Raw genomic sequence first — 21,880 nt, forward strand, 5'->3', positions numbered from 1 at the left:
ATGCGACATCTTCGGGCGCATCGGTAGGGACAGCTAAGAGACGTATCGATCACGGCGAAAATTGTTGGCAAAATTCGCGGTGAAAAATAAGCGGTGAAAAATAAGCGGTGTCTCATTGATTATGTTCGGAGCGGGTGGGCTTCCGGTAGCCGGAACGGTAACCGCGGCCCCGGTCGCTCACCTTCTCCGTCGAAAGGGCACACATAGGTGGATTAGGTGGATGAAAGGTTAAATAGGTGCCAGTGGGTAGCCGGAAGGTGGGTGTACTCGTTAGTGTGTGATCCCGCCTACCGTCCAATGCGGTGGCTGGTTTCCCTGGGGACTCCCTAGCCTCTCTGTGCCGGCTTTTGTGGTCCCTTCTCCTTCCACGTACGGTACGCGGCACTCTTTTGCTGTCAGGAGGAGGACTTGGTGTGTCGGTTTGCATCGTGCGCGATAATAGTCACTGTGGGTTCCCGGTTAGTGCGCGTTTCACAGTGTTACCAGCTGGCTGCCCTCTCGGTCGATCTCGGCTTTGCGAGCGAGGCTAACGCGCCGCGTCAACGTCAGTCCTTGCGATCGAACGATCGAGGCCGGATCGATCGTCCTCCCGGAGGATCCTGCCAACAGATCCCGCCGCCTCCTGTCAGCATCTCGGCGCCGATCTTCCGATTCGCGGCCGTATCTCGGTGGATCGTAGACCGATCTCTCTCTCTCACTCTCTCTCTCTCTCTCTCTCTCTCTCTCTCTCTCTCTCTCCTTCGTTCCGTCGAATCTCGCGTTTCTCGGGATCGGAGGAATTTCGATCGTGGCATGACACCGACACCCTCGGCGACTGTGAGCTCTGTGATCGACACCGGACTCGAACAGTGAATCGTTTCGCGAAGAGGATCCAAGAGGGTGATGGTGGATCGCGGAAATTGGAGCTCGAGGGCCGTTTGATACGAAATCTCAGAATGCTGTTCAAAGGGAACAGCTCCAGGCTGGAGCTGTTGATTGGCAAGATCCAGGCTCACAAGGAACCCTCTCAGGACGAACAGAAGTCGAAAGGTACTGTGTTAATCGTGTCGCGTACGGCACTTTTAATTGATTGCTCGCTCGGGTGAATCGTTTGACGGGTCGCGTGCGCGCGCGCGCGCGCGCCCGCTGCTTCTCCAATCTCAATCTGATTTAATAATTGCCGGTTAACTCGTTCGTTGCTAAGAGCAATTTGAAATGATCGCCGCAGTTGTCCGCGAGGAAATTTTCCAGCGGGATCGAGGCGTTCTGCATTCTTGGATCGATCGATCGCGCAAAGGTCGGGGCGCCGTCGACACGAATTATTTATTTCGAAATCTTTCGATATCTTTCCGGAATCGAAACAATTGATCGGCGATTCCGCTCGTTTAAAATTGCGCCCGATAAAGCTCGTTAAAGGAGCTGTCGACTTTGCCTGCAGCAGCTTTATTCTCGTCCGTCTTCCTGCACAGTCTCATCCCTCTCGTGGTTCATAAATTAATCCATCTCGTTTCTTTATTCTTTCGCTTTATATGTCGCACGTATTAATATCTGATAATATCGTAATTCGAAAACGGAGTCCTCCGGCTCGTGAATAAGTGAACGTCCACGTGGATAATATTAGGATCATTCAGGAACACTCTAGCCAGGGGGGTTGAAGCGATCGAAATACCGGCGTCATCCGAACGTCGCGATTGTTCCGTTCTGAAACGAACCATCGACGCGACCGTTCGATAATTTTTATGAAGAATTTTAATCGCGTCGAGATTCACTTGTGGGACCAAAGGGGGCAGAAGGGGCGCGGATGGTCAAGGAAGTCTCCCGGCCGGGTGTCGCCAGTGACCGTTTGCAAATCCGCGCAAACCACTGGCGACTGACGCGGAGTTCGCGTCCCGTACATAAGTCACAATTAACGAAGGCGTTAAGTCGGCCCCCTATTAATAAGCGACGTCGAAGCATCCTATAAATAGCGACGGGCACGAGGTGACAACATTACGCAGCCACACGCGACGAGAACAGCGGAGAGAAAGAAAGAGAGACGGAGAGAGAAAAGAAGAGAGAGAGAGAAAGAGAGAGACAGACAGACTGTATACGGGCGCGAACACACACACGTACCAAAGACAAAAACACAATGCAACACGGCTGGCATCGGCAGGTCGCGCAGAAAAGAGCTGCCAGTGTTAAGTGCGTCTATTTTCGCGCCGATGACACATCGCCGCTGATTGGACGGAATCGAGACTCTAAATAAAACACCCTCGAATCCCCCTGCGAGCCTTTGCGTCCTTGTCTGCCGATCTTTATGCATCGGGCGCCCTTTTGCTCCAGGAGTCCGCGGAATCGGCCGACATCTGGTTCGAACGATTCCGGAACATTTTGCTCGAAAGAGATGTTGGAGAAGGGTTGGGGAACCTTGAAGATCGTCATGCTTCGCGATAGCACCCTCCATTCTTCTTTAAAAAAATCTGAAATCATTGATACGCTTGGTCGAACGATCATCGCTTGGCAGAATTTGAGTACAGACTCTCAGTTACATCCTCGTGTAACACGGCACTTATGTAACATGGTTTTCTACAACCCTCATAAAACAGGACATCCTATAGCACGGGTTTGCTCTCACATGGTTTGATAATTGGATAAATAAGTTAGATAAAATTAGGTTAAATTATTTAAATATTAGATACAATATTCAGATAAACTGTGCGACGCTCAATGTTTTTTAAGAGCAAAATTCGAAATTAACCCCGCTGCAATATCGCACTAAATCACTTATTAATTCGTGAAACATTACGTACACTTGAAAACTTCGTATTTTTATTTAATATCAATATGTAATCATTTCGATGAAAATTACTTTAACGAATATATCGCTCCTAATTAATTATAACAAATACAATAGCATGTTTCGTTTCGTATAACTCGAATTCACATGATACTGCATTTTTTCGGATCTAACCCCCGTATAACACGATCGTTGCTTGTACAGTTTTTCGGGGGGGATGAACTAATCAAAAGCGATCCAAAGCTAACGGACGGTGAACGCGATCGATGCAAGATCATGTTCCATTCATCGTCGAACATGGTAAGTAAGGGTACACGATTTGAAGCGAGGAGTGTTTCGGATGCCTGTCCCGGTGATCAGAGGAGTTCCCCATGAACGGGACGTCGGCGACGGCGTCGTTCCTCGTACGATTTCTCTTGGCAGTCCCGCAGTCGAATTCCCGACGACAGCGGATCAGCTGGGTGCCGTTCGGCAGCTCGGTTTCTATTTATTGCGTGCTCACCCGATCCGCCTTGTCTCTCTTTCTGCAAGAAGAGGCGCGCGTGAGTCACGCGGGATGCCAATTGGGCGAGTGCCCCGATACGTTCACGAGATCTCTGTTGCACAATCGGTGGAACACCTGATCGAGCGAGAAGGCATCGCGGGGTTACTTGCGGTGGAACGCGCCTACCCTTCTCAAGAACCACCCTTGTCGAGGTGTCCAACGATCCTCGATTGACCAGCGAAATTTTCTTTCATTGCATCATCTGCTTATTATTATTTATTGATGTTTTTTATTGTATACAGGAAACCTATTTAGTCTCAACATAGCCGAAGAAAAAGGTAGAAAAATACACTGTAAAAAAGAAAAAATATGTAAAAAGAAAAATATATAAAGAAGAAACATAAATACATCAAATATTGTTTACGTTGTTCTACATATAATGACCAGATGATCAGATTTTTATGCATTTATGGCAGACTTGAAAAATGCAAGAAAACGTATCAATTTGTTGGAGTTACGATAATTACGTGGAGAACGTTTTGATGTACATAATTAATTAATTAATTAATTTCTTGAATACAGGAAGTTACCCATTGATGTATTGTCATACTATTTTAACGCAGGTACTTTCTCCCATTGATGATTATTATTGTAATTAAATTGAAATATAAACCCGACTCGCTTGCAAGCCGCGTCGAGAAAGTTTCCGGTGATGGACAAAGACAATCTGTCGAAGCGAGAGAGTCGCCCAGCGTTTCGTTGAACAGCGGCTGGCGGTCTCGTGTCGCCTCGGCTATTAAACGGATAATTCGAACGAAAACGTTATTAACGATTAGAACAACTACCGCGAGGCTCACGGATTACTCGCACGCGATGCCGCACGCGCTACGAGCTGCCCGCGGCGAAGGGAAAACGCGGCGTGGGCGTAGGATGCGACCCATTTAACCGTGATCCACGTGATCCGATCTCGTTGGGTGTCTCCTTGCCTCGTGGTTGGAGCCGCGCGGAGGAGACGGGATTCCGCAAAATCTCTTAAATCCAGTGGTGGGTGTCGGATCCAGAGCGTGGACCGGGACAAATGAGGAAACGGCCAACTAGCCGAGTCATTTCCACCGTTTACCAGGGCCACTTTGCTCTATCCGAGCCGGTGGGAGTCTTCATTCCTGGCAATTATTAATTATTCGACTCGCCTCGTCCGGATGTCTCCTTCGACCCCGGTTTCTTCTATTACGCGTTTCTTTCCACGGCCAGACCGCTCTCTTTCCAAGATCCACCTGATCCGTCCGACGATCGTTGAAGCAGCACCGCTGATCGTCGCCTAACGTTCTCGTTAGGGTAGTCGAGCCGGTTACTGTGTGGTGGCCAATTGCTCTTGCTTCGTTTTCGAGCGTAATTAATTCTATATCTATCGAAATGTACGTGTTAAATTTTGCTATTCAAAAAGAAACAAAAGTCGGCTTTCCAAGGGTGCAAGGAATAAGAGAGTCGTCGCTCGGTTGGCATAACTTGACACTAGAACCACCTAATCGCGACTAATGCATATCGTTTTATAACAATGAGAATATTTGATTTACTCGAACTTCGTGCGATTTCTATCGTAATGCACGCTCCGATGAAGGAGTTCGTCTAAAAATTTCTCACGGAAACGTTTTTATAGTAGCAGCAATTGTAAAAGAAAACATCAGAAACCAGTATCGTCGAAGTATAAATGAATGCAATCTTGTCATTGCTATAAAACAGTACGCAGTCACGTTTTTAGGGCATCGGTCACCGAAGATACCATCGCGTCGAATTACCGTCTACTTCGGTGGCAAGAACGGTTGCCTAAGAATCGAGCGATATTATCCTGTTAGGCGATCGCGGGTAGGCAGAACCGCAGCCCGAAGATCGCCTAAGGGAAGAAGAAGCGGATCGGGATCGGGCCCGATCGTGTCTCGCGACTATCCTCTGGCTGACAGAAGAAGAGATTAGCATCCCGTCTGTCCCCGGCGCTGTAAGTCGGTTAGCATCATCTCCCACCTATCCTAGCGGATAGAAGAAGCCGGCATTCCGCGTTCCGCGGGGCAAAAATTGCGAGGCGCGTTAACACGATCCACGAGATAAAAGGGTAGCAGAACTCGATCCGGGAGAATGGCCCGCGAGAGAAACGCGTCCGTCTCTCTATCCTTGGGGACCAGTCCTCGAGGATCTCGCGGCGGTTCTTGACGAGCCGCGGGTTAATGGTACCAGTTCCACCGTATACACTCGTTACGAAAACAATCCGAAGGGACGTATAACGGGCGAGGCTCCGAGGCTGAGGTCAGCCGGACTCGCGTAACGTTCCTACATCGGGGTTCGTAAGGTCACGCTTATGGAAGAACTGGTCCCTCTTACGACATTTAGAAACCTGTTTCGAAAAACACCGCAGCGGCGGCCCGGGCCGACAACAGATAGAGCGAGCCCAACCGCCTCGCCATCGACACTCCTCTTCGACATCGATCAGACCCTCGCAACCGTCACCGACGGCCGATATCGGTTCTTCTTCTCGAGCGCGTGGCTGAATGTATTCATCGAGTCGGTTCGAAACGGAACAACTTTCGACGGCCGACGTTATCTAACTGTCAGGCGGAGTCGTTTGCTGTTTCCATTTTTTTCTTATTTTTTTTAAATATCTATGGCCAGATAATTTCAGGATGATCAAGATTTCAGACATCTCGTTAGTTGGTCGTCTGGAACGTGCTCGATCTTCGAGGCAAAAATTTCCTTTACCGAATCAATTGGTTCAATGCCAGTTGAATTTAAGCGAATGATTAAAATTAGTACTGTAAATTTGATGTCTGGACTTAAGGAAGCCATGAAATTGTAAGGTTTTAATAGGTTAACCTATTAAAATTTTATCTTTCTGATCAGAAAATTCATCATATTCTTATCGGTAAATTAGGGGTAATACCGGTTGAATTTAAGTGAATCGTTCAAATTAGTACCGTAAATTTAATGTCTAGATTTAAGGATAAGCCATAAAATTGTAAGATTTAGTTTACAGTAACTGGCTTTACCAAATCGAAGAAAGTATACTTAAAGTAGACTTAGTAGACCTTTTTTCCTTCGATTGCAGAAGCACTCGGAACCGGAAGTTCGTCTTGGCACAGCGAGGATGGCGGGCCAAACTCGCGGCGAGGAGGAGAAACGCCTTCGTCTTGCGCGACGCCAACGTCAGCTAGCTTCCCGTCGGAACCCGAAGTCGACGCCGACGTCGGCGTCAACGCCGACGGCAATAACGCGACCGCCCCTTATCCATGCCAATTCTGTGACCGCACTTTTCCGAGGCTTAGCTACCTGAAGAAGCACGAACAGGTAACTGGAACGCTTCCCGAACGATCATCCCCTGTCCGATAATCCCCTAACCTAAAGTCAAGTATTCTGTTATGTTCGAACAATATCTCCTAAAATGTGACCCATATTAATACCACTATTACGGCATTAAGATACTCGCTGAAATATTGCCCCGTTCTTGAAGAAATATCGGTAATATAATATTATCTCTGTAGTACTGTTTAATTCTTGGAAGAGGTAATGCGATAAGTTCTCCCTAATTTTCCTTCAGCTTGTAAACAAAGATGGATACTTTGGGAAGAGGAGATACGATTAATTCGACCCCCTCGTTTTTGTAATTATTGGCAATTGGCAAATATACAAATGAAAATTGTCCATTTTCGTTTACAAGCTGAAGGAAAATTGGGGAGAATTTACTGCATTGATCTCGTCTCACGATTTTTTATTTGCAATTACCATTTCCCCAATAATAAATTCAATAATTTCGAATTGGCAATTGCTCGCTAATTTCATTTTGCCCAATAAAATTACATACTTGAAATGAATAATAATTTTCTAAATTCAAATAATTCAAATTCATTGAAATAATTACAATATCGCGTTTAATATCGTCTTTTAATCATGTAGAAAATTCTAAAGAAAACGGGACCAAGATTCTTACAGAATGCCGAGCATATACTATCTTGTATCGTTTATGTTTTTGCTTCAGAGGATCCCGATCTCGTATTGAAAATACTTTTAATTTCTCGTCTCTTGGTTCTTCGAGGCAAGACAATGTAATATCAACACCTTGCGTAGTTTTGAGTTAGTTCGAGATTCGAGTGACCGATTAGAATCGAACGAAATCGTTGCGCGAACACGTCGGCAATCTCGGTAACAAAGTCGAGATGCATGATCCAGGTAGAAACTGGTATTCCAGATCCTCCTAGGAAGATCAGAAGCGGCCGGAGGCGTGGCGGACGCGTGGCCGCTTCGGATTTTTCTGTTTTGCATGTCGGTGGCATTAGAATCAGTGCTCTTCCGCGTCCGGACCGGGTCATCTTCGGGTCAGAATCTGTACCGTGTCCCATAACAGGTTGTACCGGTCAGGTAGATCGTGTTCAAGGTGGTTATCCAGGTTCGGGTTCCTCGGGACTTTTCAGCCTCGATGAAAGCCGCTTCCACGCACGCGAGCTGAATCGCGGCTCCAGCTCGGATACCGCTTCGATAGCAGAGATAACGTTTCCTTCTCGGCTCTCTCTCTCTCTCTCTCTCTCTCTCTCTCTCTCTCTCTCTCTCGAGACATCCTGTTCTTTCGTCCAAAAGGAAAAACATCCGGACGAAGAATCTGCCACGCTGTCTAATCGGTCGCAGTCTCGCCGCGTTGAATCTCCGTCGCGCTTCTTGCCCAGAGACAGTTTTACGATCGATGCCAATCGCGAAGCTTTCCTCGACGCTTTCTCTCCCAAAGAGCCTCTCTCCGAGAGGCTTCCGGAGCCGGACGACACAGCGAAGTTCGTCTTCCAGGACGAACGGCGGGCGATCGCTTCGCCCTTCCGTCCGGATTGTCTCTTCAAAGGAGCCGACGAAACGGCTCTCGAAAGTCGTACGTGCCGAGCTTACCCCGCCGGAGTTACGAACACCGACTCGAAAAGAGAGCATCGTGCTTCCAGAGTGAGAGAGAGAGGAAAGAGAGAGAGAGACGGTGCGAGGGAGATGGAGAGACGGAGAGGCAGAGTATAAAGAGGAAAAAACGACCGGACAAAGAGAATGACCCGACCCGTTCGCCATCATATCGGTCACAGTGATCTACCTGGGTGACAACCAGGGGAACTTCTCCGACGAGAAGTTTCTTACTTGTCGAACCCCTCTCCCCGCTCTCGCACTCTTCCTCTCTCTCTCTCTTCATCTGCTCCGAGGTGCATCCGAGTGCATCGTCGGATCGTTTTCGGTCTCGTTTCTCGTCGAGTCATCTCGCTACTAATCCCCCTTCATAATTCAATTTCGAATATTAATATAGTCGGAAACGTGCAGTAAATTCTCGCAAATTGTCCCTCAGCTTCGAAGCAAAAATGGTCAACTCGGGAGTAGGAGATACGATTATTCGAATCTCGCGGCTTGTTTTTATCAGTCGCTGATAATCGGCAGCTATGGAAACCTTCGCGGTTTCATCGAGTTGCTTATCACTGGACTGCGGATTTTATGCGTGTATGACAAAAATGAACAGGTCAAATATAAAACTGTAAGGTCCTCAGAAGAATTCGAGGATATTGTTACATTATTTTCAACTTGTTATAATTATTGAAGAAAAAAACGCATTTTCAACTGATTTAAGTTTCTTCGAATTAACAGAGACAATTTCTATTTCAATGTAAAAATGTAATGCAAAACCATTGTGCATATATTACATCGCAACAAATACCCTACAAATGTTATTCCACAAGTGGTCGCTAATTGCTATTAATTGAGAAAGAAAATCTTTTATTTCGCATAAAGATCCGCAGTCTAATTATCGCACAACAAGAGTTGCTTCATTTGAATAAAATCTAACGAACTATTCCTTCTGTTTGACGTTGTTTGCAACGGAGAAGGCGACGCCAGTTTCTACGAATTTGTCTAGAGACCTGTTCCCGCGGTTATCGATGTGCACGTCCAATCAATAGATAGATCATAGATATGTTAACGTTGCAGAGCCACGGCGATCAAATGCCGTATCGGTGCAGCTGGTGCGCCAGACTATTCAAACACAAACGCAGCAGAGATCGACACGTGAAGCTGCACACCGGAGATCGAAGATATCGATGCACGCACTGCGAGGCAGCTTTCTCCAGGAGGTAAGAGAACTCGTACCTTTAACTTAGGATACCGTCCGCGTAGCGACAGCGAATGGTGAACCGTCGCGATCATCGTACCCTTTCTGAACCCTCGAGTCGCGTAATTGTTCGCCGTGCAACAATATCGAGGCGGGGCGAGAGGTCACTTTTAGAGGATACGATTACTGGACTGCTTAGCAGCTGCAACTTCTGATTCGATTAGAACCGATTCTAATCATTTTCTATTACTATTATTATTCATCAACAGGTTCCTTTAAAATCCTACAAATGTAATAGGTATAATCCGGAATAAAATAAACGTTACAGGGGGAACAAGATTTGATGACAGACAACGGATTCAGTAAAATAGCTCAGGATGACACGTTTTCAAGGATTCAAACTTGAAGAAAGTGCGATAGAAAAATCGATCTCCTCACCCCCGAATGTAGACGACTCTTTTAAAGGCGCTAAGCTCTTTGAACTGCGGCGAATGCCTCGATAATAATTTGTCTTAATAAGCCGCGGATCCCCGGGAAAATGATCTCGAGATCGATCGCGGAACAGAGAAACGTGGATCTCGCCTCGAAAAATCAATCATCCCCCGGTTGGCCGGTGGAAGTTGTGAAAGCGAGGGGCCCGGAGACAGTCGGGAAAAGTGGGGGCTAAACACAGAGGGCCCCGATATTCCGGGGGACCGATCCACCGGGTGACAAATGAGTAATGATCGCGCGACGACCGCGGCCCCGGCTCGCATTAGTCAAGCTTTACTCTCTCACGTGGCTCTCTTCTCTCGCCCTCTCCCGGTTTTCTTCTCGACGGCCCCTTTTCCCGTCTTTATTTCTATCTCCCTTCGACCCGTCTCTCTTTCTCTCCAGCTCTCTCTCCCTCTCTCTCTCGCGCGCGCTCTTTCTCTCCTCGCCGAGCATTCACTCGGTCTTCTCGCGTATTGAAATGCTAAGCTGGAGAACGCGAGGGTGGCGAACCTAACCGGCGCTCACCTTTTTCGTGTTCGAGTGTCCGTCCTCCCTATACGCGCAACCGGCCGTCCTGAATGCTACGTGCACGCGAGAAGAAGGGGCCCCCGGCTTGTCCAGGTGAGCGGCGGACAGGTAGGCGCATAGGTGTTACGGGACAACAGGTAGAACATTAGTCAAGTGCCTCGTTCCCGCTCGTCCGACCGGCCTTACACTCTTAAACCGCGCTCACGACTTCTACGGCGATCGAGAATTACCACCCCCCTTGCCGACCGATCCTTTAAAGGGTGGGGGATACCCTCCCGAGGCGTTACGAAATAGGAATCTTTTGATAGGCAGTTGTTTAATTTAAAAAATCTAGCTTTTCTAAGAGGGCACAAATGTAAGCTTCGGCTTCGTTTTTCAATTTTTCAAAAGTAAAAAATCGTACAAAAAGATCTTGTTGATTCATAAATTAGAAACTAGACTCTTTCGAAAAAACATAGTTCTCGAGAATTTTGATAATTGTAGAAATGACTGTGCTTCGAAGAGAAAGCTGCTGTTTCTATCCCAAAAAGTGATTGACATATCAGTAATTGACATATCAAAAGAATCGCGCGTTTTCGTGCAGAATACTCTATGCGGGAAATACCTCCATGAAATTTGAAGTAAATCGGTTCATCCAACGATGCAGGAAACGCTGGCTGGGGCTACGCGAATAATTCTCCGGATAATAAAATAATGCTCCGGGTGACCCAGATGCTAAAAACTACTCGCTAAGGTTTCAAGACCTTTGCTCCACGGTTACCGAAATTGCGAAGGATTCTAAAAGGAACTGCTGACTTATGGATGCCAGTGTTCTCCCGATTATAGAGAGATCTCGGCGAAGATCGGACGTCTGAGAGAATTTCTAGCGTGCAGAAACTCCGCTTTCTCGTTCGCGTTTTCTGCGCCGGAATTCCTGTTTAACGTTCACGTTTCGTTGTTTTCGCGTCGGCGATGATCAACCGGTGAATCGGTTGCTGGATCACGAATCGATCGGAGGTTCTTCGAGGCTGCTTCGACGCGAACTCGAAGTCCTAACAGAGGCCTTCTGCTGTCAGCCATTATTACAATCGCGCCGGCTGATCTTTACGCCACATCTCTATTCGTTCCCGGTGCTTGACGGTCGGCTTGGGTGACCCAACAAAAGGGTGAAAACCCCCGTGGTTCTCACATAGATCCCGCAGCCACGGGGGATCGCGGTGCGCGACGTAGATCGTCGACGATCGATCCGTCGCCCTCGTATCATCTGCCACGCGAACACAAAACGACGAATTCTTTTGCCTCGGATAACAGCCAGAGACAAGGGGCTTAAACGTTTGCTCGAGAACTCGTCGGTCAAACGAGATTCACTTATGATCGACGTTTAAAGAGACGAAACGCGGATCGACGAGTGCTGCGATCTGTCAGGGACCCGTTAAAAAGGTGACACAGCGGGATGCCAGTCCCCGCGAGAGATCGGTCGAAACAGTCGCATCCCTTGGGGCTTCTATTATTTTCGCAAACGAGGGGCGTAAATAAAATTTCCGCGACCCTGGACGGCCGAGAGCCGACGGAACTCGTGGGAGATCCGGAAAGCTCGCTGGGTGGAGCTCTCTTCTGCTCCATTTATTTCTATTTCCTCCCTTCCTGGCCCCTAACAGCGCCTCCGCCCCTGCCGGGGATAATGACCGGCCATTTTTTTCATTTACTAAACACTCCGCCGTGATTACTGCGACCGCTGACGGATTTACCGACGAATCGTCCCTTCGAACTCCACCGAATCCTCGAGTCGTTGTTTCCGGTGTTAACCGCGCAACCCGGTTCTCGATATTTCCACTCGCGGTATCGTTTCCCCGTTTCGAAGTTCGCCGATCTTTCGTTGAAAATGTCTTCGTTCGAAAAGGTCCGGGGGGCCCACGAGGAACACGTGAGAGAGTCCGACGGCCAGTTTCCCCTTTTCCTCGGTCGGATAGACAACGAGCGGGAAGCGATACAGGCGATAATAGGACGTGGCCAGGCTGGCCGGCCGATAATCCTGGCTTATGAATTATTCAGGCGTAAAGTGCAAGAGCAAATTTGCCGTCTGTCTTCGTTTCTGGAAATCGAGACACTGACCGGTCCGCGGCGTCCCGTGTGTTCGCTCGCCCGTGTGTCTGACCTCGCCTTATAACGGATTTAGTTTTCCGCCGGGGGGATGAATTATTCATCCGCCGGTGGGTACCGTCGCGTGAAAATTGTTGACCCATCCGGTTCGTATCGCCTCGCCTCGACACCCTTTATTTTTGGCCGCCGGATGCCTGACAGATTTCCGAAATTTCAACGTCCGCTTTCGTCGCGGCTCTTATCGCCGGCCGGCGCTGATCCCGCGGAGAGTTTAGCCACCGCCGTGGTTACCGTTGTCGCGTCCGATATCCGCTAATTTTAAACCGTGCTGGATAGCCCGATTCCGTCGTTCTCGTTTCGGACGCTGTACATTATCCGCTTTCGCGGGATTCACGGTTCTACGACGTTTCTTCTTGTTCTGTTGCGGCTGAAGACCGCTCGGTGAGTCCGTTGTGTGCCGAATGCGGTAGAATATATATATAAAATATATATAAAATATATCTTATATATGTTATGTTAATATATGCAGGGTGTCCCAAAAAAGTCTCGCAATCTGGAAATGTGGGGTTCCCGAGGTCATTGGAAGCAACTTTTTCCTTGGCGAAAATGCAATCCGCGGCTTTGTTCACCAGTTATTAACGAAAAACGGTGACCAATGAGAGACGAGCTCGGCTGGCGCGAGTCTGCGGAGCCAATGAGCGGATCTAGGCTTCGCGCGCTCATTGGCTAGGCCGTTTCGCTCCAAGTGAGCTCGCCTCTTATTGGTCAGCGTTTTTCGTCAATAACTCGTTAACGATGCTTCGAAGAAAATTTGTGTAAAGGAAAAAGTTGCTTCTAATGACCTCAGGAACCCCACATTTCCAGATTTCGAGACTTTTTTTACTGTACCGCGCAAAGCGAACTCGCAAACATCGTGCGTTCATCGGATGGTTGCGCTTTTAAAACTCGCTTCGAACACGCAGTCGAGTGTAAAAGATTCTCCACGAACATTGACTGATTAAAATATCGCGATTTCCGTATTAATTTTTATCCAACCCGGTGTACAATCTGAGCGTCGATTAGGGAGAATTTACTGTACGCAGCGCTAAGAAAGCTGCTTTTTATCCGCTTCGCTCACCGCGATGAAGACATTCGAATTGGAAATTCCACGCAGGTGAAGGCGGATTGATGTCGTCGGTTTCGTACTGCGCAGTCAATCGTACACTGCCGTGTCGGCATTTCTGCGGTTTTGTGTTCCATAGATCATAGATACGCGTGTCTGTCGCTTCGCGTTCGCACGCGCGAGTCATTGAATTACGCGGCCGTCGCCTCGCGACAGTCGACGATCGCTTCTTTCGGGCGATTTAGCGAGAGTCGTCTCAAATGGAGAATTTGATCGCTTAAATGATCGCGCAAGTTCCCATTCTTCTCACGTCTTCCGAATAGAAAGCATCGTTAAACGGTTTCATTGTTATTTATCATATTTCGCACACGTCATCGTTAATCGTGAACAAATTGTTGAAAATTATTATAAACATTCGATGGACGATCGATGGACGATCTTTTGAGGAGGAGACATTGACCCCCTGCCCTTCCATCAAAATCATGCGATGCAACTCATTTAGATTTTTTCTTGCGAGGTCATTTTAAAAAGCAAAGTTTACGCCGATGAATCACAAACGATTAACGAGCTAAAAAACAATATTCATAGCCGCCATTAATGAAATAGAACCCCGATTACGCAATAATATAACGGAAAATTGTGTAAAACGAAGTCAGGTTCGTGGAAAAAAAACCGGGGCGGTTATTGGAACGATCAACGTAACGCAATGGACTTTACATTAAAATAAAGAAACCTGAAACATCACAAATAGTTCGCGTTACATTTCAACTTCAAGATGTGACACTCGATTTGGATGTATAGTAATATCTCTCGAATTGAGTTTGTCCACGAAAATGGTCAATTTCGAGCCTTGCAGCTCGTTTTTATAGTTGTTGACAGTTCGTAATTATAAGAACGAACCGCAAGGCTCGGATAATCATATCTCCTCTTCCCAAATCGTCCATTTTTGTGCACAATCTGAGCGTCAGTTAGGGAGACATTACTGTACCTACGTACTCGAACGACCTTTTCACTGTAGAAATATTTCATTCGATTGTCGTTTAACCGCGTTCGGTACGCAACTTCCGCACCGCGGACCGATTCTACGCGCAAACTACGAAAGAAGTCTCTCTCCTCTCTCTCCAGAATGTCTCAAATTGTACCCGTCTGATTTCAGCGACCACCTGAAAATCCACATGAAGACCCACGACACCCAGAAGCCGTACCAATGCACGGCCTGCTCCCGAGGCTACAACACCGCGGCCGCCCTGACGTCGCACATGCAGTCCCACAAGAAGCACCACCATCAGTCTCAGGGCGCGACGAAGCTGCAGGACGTGGACTACGGTCGTCGCAGCGTGTCCTCCCACAGCACGTCCTCGCCGCCAGTTCCCAGTTCCCCGTCGCCGTCGTTGAACCTCGCCCTGAACCCGAAAGCCGGGTTGAAAAGCTCGCACGGCAGCGCGTCGACCACGCCGATCCTGAGCTCTCCGCTGAAGCTGGCCTGCATGTACTGCACCAGGGACTCGTTCAGCTGCATGCAGCAGCTGCAGATGCACGTGCACACGATGCACCAGGCGATCCTCAGCGGCGAGAGCGTGGCGGTGCCGCCGTCGCCCAGCAGGAACGCCGAGCCGGCCGGTTACCAGCGAGAGAAAGGATCGCTTCGGTCGGAGGGGTCCTCGAAGGACCACCACGAGAGGAAGTACCAAGAGGAGGCGGACAGATCGACGGAGAAGGACCAGTACGAGAACGCGTTCACGTGCAACCAGTGTACCATGAAGTTCTCGACGTTGGCCACGCTGAGGGACCACCTGGTCTCGATCCACAGAACCGACGGATTCGGGTCCGCGCTCATGATGTGTCCCCTTTGCGGGATCCCGTGCGCCTCTGGCGCGGCCTACGCCGAGCACTACGTCCTCCAGCACTGCGAGAACCGGAGACTGGGTCCTCTGGACGGCGTGGAGTACGGGGACGCGAAGATGAACGGTAGCTACGGCGACTCGAAGACATCCCGAAGCCAGAAGACACGGGACTCGATGTCGGAGCCGGCTGATTTGACCAGCAAACATTCCAGACCCACCGAGAGCAGCTACACCGCCGGCACCCTGCTCTGCGGACAGTGCGGCGCGGCTTTGAAGGACTTCGAGTCGTTCAGGGAGCATCTGGCCAGGCATCTGCAGGCCGATCACAGGAACGACGCCATGAGGCACCCTTGTCCAAAGTGCGAGGCCAGCTTCCAGGACAGGGAGGACATGCTGGCGCATCTCACCAAGCATTATCTCGGCCAGATCAGCAAGGAGTACGCTTGCGGGGCTTGCAAGAAGCTGTACACTCATCCGGATCTGCTGCAGAGGCACCTGCTCGACAGCCACGCGCATCATCTGTACAGATGCGCCTTGTGCAGGGACACTTTCGATTCCAGGGTCGCGATACAGGTGCATTTCGCGGTGAAGCACAGCCAGGAGTGCAGGATCTACAGATGCAACGCGTGCACCGTCTCCAATAACGAGAACTCGCCCGGCAACGCGCCCGGCGAAGGGCGAAGCTTCTTCAGGAGCGAAGCGGAGATGGCGAACCACGTCAGGAACGTGCACGCGCCATCCACTGTCTCCAATAGCAGCCCCGTGGCCAGGAGTCCCGCCTCCACCCCCGGCGTCACCGGCAACGCTGTCCCCAGATGCGTGTTCTGCGGGATCTGCTGCAACTCGGAGCTGGAGCTGCAGCTTCACCTGGCCAGTCACTCGACCAGCTTGTACAGGTGTCCTATCTGCAGGGAAGGCTTCGCCGTGGAGTTCCTGCTGGACAGACACATGGTCCAGGCCCATCATTCCAGCGACCATCAGGCCGTACGCAGCAGCTCCAGGGAGAACGGGAGGGTCGGGCGACCGCCTAGAACGCAGGAAGAGGTGAGACAATTAGAGTAGAGAAGATAATTAGACGATAGTAGATAATTAGACGATACCGTGATCGAGAGAAAATAACGTCTCCGCCTTTCCAGCCGAGGTCCCTGAAGAGGGGCCGTTCCCCGGCCTCCAGCAACAACAACTCCCTGAACCAACGGGACAACAACAACAAGCGGCCGAATTTAAGCAGCACCGGGGGCCAGCAGTGCGAGCTCTGCGAGAGAGGAGAGTTCGCGAACGAGGCGGAGCTGCAGGCGCACAAGAAGCTGGTCCACGCCCCTGCGAAGCTTCAGACCAAGTCTCTGTCCAGCCTCAGCATGACCTGCGCCTACTGCGGCGAGGTCTGTCGCTCCAGAACCGAGCTGGAATCCCACACGCGGATCCAGCACGCCTCCAACGAGCCCGGCGGCAGGCACAAGTGCAACATCTGCGACGAGGTGTGCCCCTCCGGAGCGACTTTGGCCGAGCACAAGTTGCAGAAGCACTGCAAGATCCAGCTGAGCGACACCTGCGTCGTCTGCCGCGGGAACCTGGCCACCGAGGCCCACTTCCTCGAGCACGTGCAGAGACACAGTCTGGAGAACGTCGACCCTCAGCAGCGACTCGACGGCTCCCTTCCTCATCTCCCCGCCGCCTGTGTCGTCTGCAGACAGACCTTGATCAGCGATCTGGAGTGCCGTCTCCACGCCAGGCATCATCTCAGATCGTCCACCAGCTCGCAGAGCACCACGTCCAGTCCTAGCCCGAACCAGAAGAGCCAGAGTCCAGGGTGCTGTCTCTGTCTGAGAGACTACTCGGCCGACGACTTCGTCAGCCTGCCTCCTAGCCACATCACCGGCGGAGGACAGTCCTTGAGGGTCTGCAAGTCCTGCTACATTCGCCACTCACAGGGTCTGCCCATCTTAAATTCGCCCTACGAGCACGCCAGAGGGAAGAACGACAGAGGCTGGATCCCCAGCAGCAAAGAGTCGCAATGGGACGGGTCTCGAGATAGATGGGAGTCCGATAGGGTCTTCAAAGCCGAGGACAGGGTCGACGAGCAGGGTGATAATAAAAGATGTCAAGACTGCGGGGTGAAGTTCGAAGATCCTGAGGAATTGGAGAAACACAGGCTCGCGGAGCACGACAAAGTTGCAGCAGGGTCCAACACGTACACCTGTATACAGTGTCAGGTAAGTTAGTCATGCTTCTCGCGTTGTTTGATATTTGTTTAACGGTGTTTTAACAATTGATCCGCATTTCTCAGATGTCGTTCCCGTCGGAAGCGAAGATACAGCAACACGTCAGAAAGGAACACCTAGAGGCGACGGGAAAGACTTCTATCGATGCTCTACGATGCCATCTGTGTCTCTACGAGGCTAGCAGCCCCCTGCAGTTGCAAAGCCACCTGATAGAGCACACCTTCGCCGGCTGCGCTGCTCTCAGCTGTTACATTTGCCAGTCCCTTTTCACCGCTCCGATCGGTCTTCAGGTACCAAGCGATCTGAAAGAATCTCTTATCGACGAAATATTCTGAAAGACCGGAATTCATTTGAAATATTTTTCAGAACCACATGCTGCAAGAACATGGTCTTGGTGCCCGACCCTATGATTGCTCGAAGTGCACCTTGAAGTTCTTCTTCAGGGCCGAGCTTGATCATCACGTGCTGACGTTCCATCGTCCTGGAGAAATGTCACCGCCCCACGAAACCGTGCAGAACGTCGAAATGAAAGCGGCCGAGGCTGAAGAACAAAACTGCGACGACGGGATCACCGTGAAAGAGGAGATGTTGCCGGACGTTGTCGAAGAAGAGGAGGAGATCAATGTTGACGGGCAGATGGAACACGAAGAGGTGGAGGAGAAGCAGGTGGAAGTGAAACAGAAGATGAAAACCGAGGTGGACGAGGAGGCTGCTCTTCCCGAGAAGACGGAATCGTGACTCCCTTGAAAGGGTACCTGACATTGCGAAGAGCAGCTTGATTCCGCGCTGTCCGAGATTCGTTGTTGAATCTATCGCGTCTAGTATTACCGCAGAGACTCGGCTGAACAGACAATCGCTTGTAAATACGTTCCTGTTCGTTTGAGTCAACGTTGTTTTGTTTAGAACATTGTTGCGCGAAAGATACGGACCCAACTGTACTGGAAGTCGTCCAGCAAGCTTTCTCGGAATAATCACCGGAAAACATACATAAGATTGTAAATGTAACTCGTTTTTACAGTTAGATTTTTTAAGACATCCATAACGAAGTCTATGTGATCAAATGTTTTCGCGCGTTGAAAATTGTTCGAAGAGTAGCGGATTAATTTTCTTTTTCTTTTTTCATGGGAACAACGTTCCCATTAAACTTGTTCGTTATTGTTCCAACATGGTTTTTCTATGCACAGAGTTATTGCGATAAGATAGGTTGATATCGAAAGATCGTGGATCAGGCTGAACGATTCTGACACGAGAAATTTTTATTGAAAAAATTTGTCAACGTTGATTCTTCGGGATCTACACGGTCTTCTCGATTCTGTTAAGATACGGTTATTTTCTCTTTCGGATTTAGATATAAATTGCTGCGTTGAATTTCTTTTCTTGTTCACTTTTTACGTCAATTGTTAACATTATTGTAACGTTGTTCCATTGCGTTTAATTTGTTTAATGCGAATGATCTGCCCGAATGAATTTGTAACATAATGATACGTAGTCGTTCCCGAGTACGGAACATCCTCTATGACTGCGATTCACTGTAAATACGTTGAATAGTATTAGAAACTATTACTCATCGTTTGATCGATTCGTCTGTACCGTAAGCGGTAATTATTTAAAGGAAGCAGATGCAATAACCTGTCCACTAGGCTTAGCGACATTATAAGATAGTTCTTTACGAAATAAATTATTGTTTTAAATCGCCGAAATTTGTTGTTCGTGGTTTCCTTTCCATTGCACACGTAGAACTTAAAGTCTGTAAGAGAAGAAGTCTGTGAGACACGATAGAATTAATGGGAAATAGTATTTCTCAGTGATAATTTAAAAATATTACTCTTTTTATTTATAACTACTACTTTTTTTCACGCATAGTCTATTATTCAGTTTCATTTCTAATTGTATAGTTAATTCCAATTTTTGGACTCGAATAATAATTAATTTATTAAACTGCAATCGCAATTTGTAGATTTTAAATATTTTCAGAATCTTGCAGGAACATAAGCAATCTTTCTCTTAAATATTCGTGCCGTTCCGATTCCTCGTTAATTAGTTATTAATGATATCCGAAAGGTTCATACATTTCGCTAATGAACGTAGTGAGTACGACAAGCAAAGACAGTACGTGCGACAAGGATCGAAAGAGAGCGCGGTGGCGCCATCTACGGTGGCGGGTTTGTGAACTAACTTTCCCTATCTCTACCATGTGTAAGACAAGGACGGAGATAGTGTGCGACAAGGAGACTAGATGTCGCGGTTGTGCCACCAACTTTTTCGACGGACTTCGAATTCCCTGGTAAGTGGTAGGAACACATGATATAGATGGAGGTATCCGACAAGGACAAACTTATGCGTTTTACGGAGCGAGAGAAGGACGCACTGTGTGACTCTCTCTCGACGTAACAAATCGAGGGAAGATTCATTAATAACTCAATTCCCAGGAATAATTTATAAACATTTGCGATTGCAACATATAGAATGGACCTTCAGCTACTTTCACGTATAGTTTTTGATCAGATTTTATGCGTTATTAGAGAGTTATTAATTAATTTTGACAAGCAGTATCCCCGCGTAACCTCAAAAAATTAAACATCGTTCTACAAATAATTAATTTCCTGACTTTGCAGACATCATTTGTGATTATTTATAATCGAAGAATGTAGAATGGACCTCTGGCAACATACCAGTTACAAATTTAATCACATTTGGTTAGTAATTAATATGCTATTAACAATTTTTGCGCGGGAGTATTTTTCTATCCTATTGCCGTAACGGTTCAGACAAGGACAGATAGATGGCGCAACAAGGATGTCAATAGTCTGAACGTGCCAATAACTTTGTTTCCTACGGCTCCTGATACCATTTGACCGATAAACATACCTCCCAAAAATTGTTAATAACTCATTAACTATGCGTCAAATCTTTACAAAATTATAATGGGAATATAGCTGAGACTTCACTCTAGATTCTTTAGATCTAGAGATGCATAAATTATGATTGTAAAACTGAAAAATTAATTATTTTCGGAGACAATGTCAAATTATTTGAAATTACAACGTAACGGTTATTTCAAAAAATGTTAATAAATACCTAACGACGAACAAATTGTGATCCAAAACGTACAGTGAAAGTCGCTGGTAGTCTATTCTACATTCTCCAATTGCAAATGTGTATAAATTTTTATGTCTAACTGAGATATTAATAAATTTTGGAAGCAGTGTTCCGACATAATCTTAAAGAATTAAATACGCTCTCGGAAAACAATTGTTTAACTAATTTAGCAGGCATTATTTATGCACCTTTACACAAAAAGAATGTAAAGTACAGTCTAGGCTATCTTCTCATTACAATTTCGTTGAAATTTTATGTATAATTAATAAGTTATTAACGATTTTTGGAATGTGAAATTTTCTTTCTAATGCTGGTAATGAATCCGACAGAGAGAGAGAGAGAGAGAGAGAGAGAGAGCAGCAGCCCCAAAGTTAGTGGCACGGAAACCATGTCGTCGTCCTTATTGCGCCATCTATCTCTCTTCGTCTTACACATTCACGTATTGGAAAGATAAATTCGCTTTCCAAAAATCGTTAATAACTCATTAATTATACATAAAATCTCAACAAAATTGTAATGAGAAATTAGCCAAGATTGCACCTTACATTCTTTTAACGTAAAGGTGAGTAAATTATGGTTGCAAAACCAATTAAACAATTGTTCTCAGAGAGCGTATTTAACTCCTTGAGGTTATATGTCGGAACATTGCTTCCAAAATTTGTTAATAACTTTCTTTAGCATAACAATTTATACACTTTTGTGATTGAAGAATCTAGAGTAGACTGCCAGCGACTTTCACAATACATTTTGGATCATAATTTGTTCGTCGTTAGCTCTTTATTAACATTTTTCAAAATAACCGTTACGTTGTAATTTCAAATAATTTGACATTGTCTCCGAAAATAATTAATTTTTCAGTTTTACAAACACAATTTATGCATCTTTGTATCCAAAGAATCTAGAGTGAAGTCTCAGCTAAATTCCTGTTATAATTTTGTAAGGATTTGTCGCACAATTAATGAGTTATTAGCGATTCTTAGAAGGTATGTTTATGGGACTAATATCCGCAATGTGTAAGACAGAGAAAACTAGATTGTGCGACAAGGACAACAATATGTTTTGTGTGCCACTAACTCTCTTTTATACATCTTCTGGTAGAATAGTATTAGGAGCCGTAGAAAACAAAGTTATTGGCACGTTTAGTCTATTTACATCCTTGTTGCGCCATCTACCTCTCTCCGTCGGACACA

At 47.4% G+C, this 21,880-nt stretch overlaps 1 protein-coding gene across 2 annotated transcripts in view; it reads left to right on the forward strand.

Moving 5' to 3' along the window:
• L (zinc finger protein Lobe) overlaps nucleotides 1–19,291 on the forward strand; it is a 98,565-nt gene extending 79,274 nt beyond the window's left edge. Inside the window, exons 1-7 of one of the 2 annotated variants that reach the window (XM_076525260.1) lie at nucleotides 809–1,029; nucleotides 6,334–6,572; nucleotides 9,222–9,364; nucleotides 14,682–16,413; nucleotides 16,506–17,582; nucleotides 17,657–17,881; nucleotides 17,958–19,291. In XM_076525260.1, coding sequence (XP_076381375.1) covers nucleotides 936–1,029; nucleotides 6,334–6,572; nucleotides 9,222–9,364; nucleotides 14,682–16,413; nucleotides 16,506–17,582; nucleotides 17,657–17,881; nucleotides 17,958–18,329 — 3,882 coding nt within the window. In that variant the 5' untranslated portion in view covers nucleotides 809–935 and the 3' untranslated portion in view covers nucleotides 18,330–19,291. Of the gene's footprint in view, nucleotides 1–808; nucleotides 1,030–6,333; nucleotides 6,573–9,221; nucleotides 9,365–14,681; nucleotides 16,414–16,505; nucleotides 17,583–17,656; nucleotides 17,882–17,957 lie in introns of those variants that run through there. The other variant, XM_033480087.2, reaches the window with a different exon arrangement.
• The last annotated feature ends 2,589 nt before the right edge of the window (nucleotides 19,292–21,880 follow it).

Source organism: Megalopta genalis, chromosome 11 (genome assembly GCF_051020955.1).
Source record: "Megalopta genalis isolate 19385.01 chromosome 11, iyMegGena1_principal, whole genome shotgun sequence".
Taxonomy (NCBI): Eukaryota; Metazoa; Arthropoda; class Insecta; order Hymenoptera; family Halictidae; genus Megalopta; species Megalopta genalis.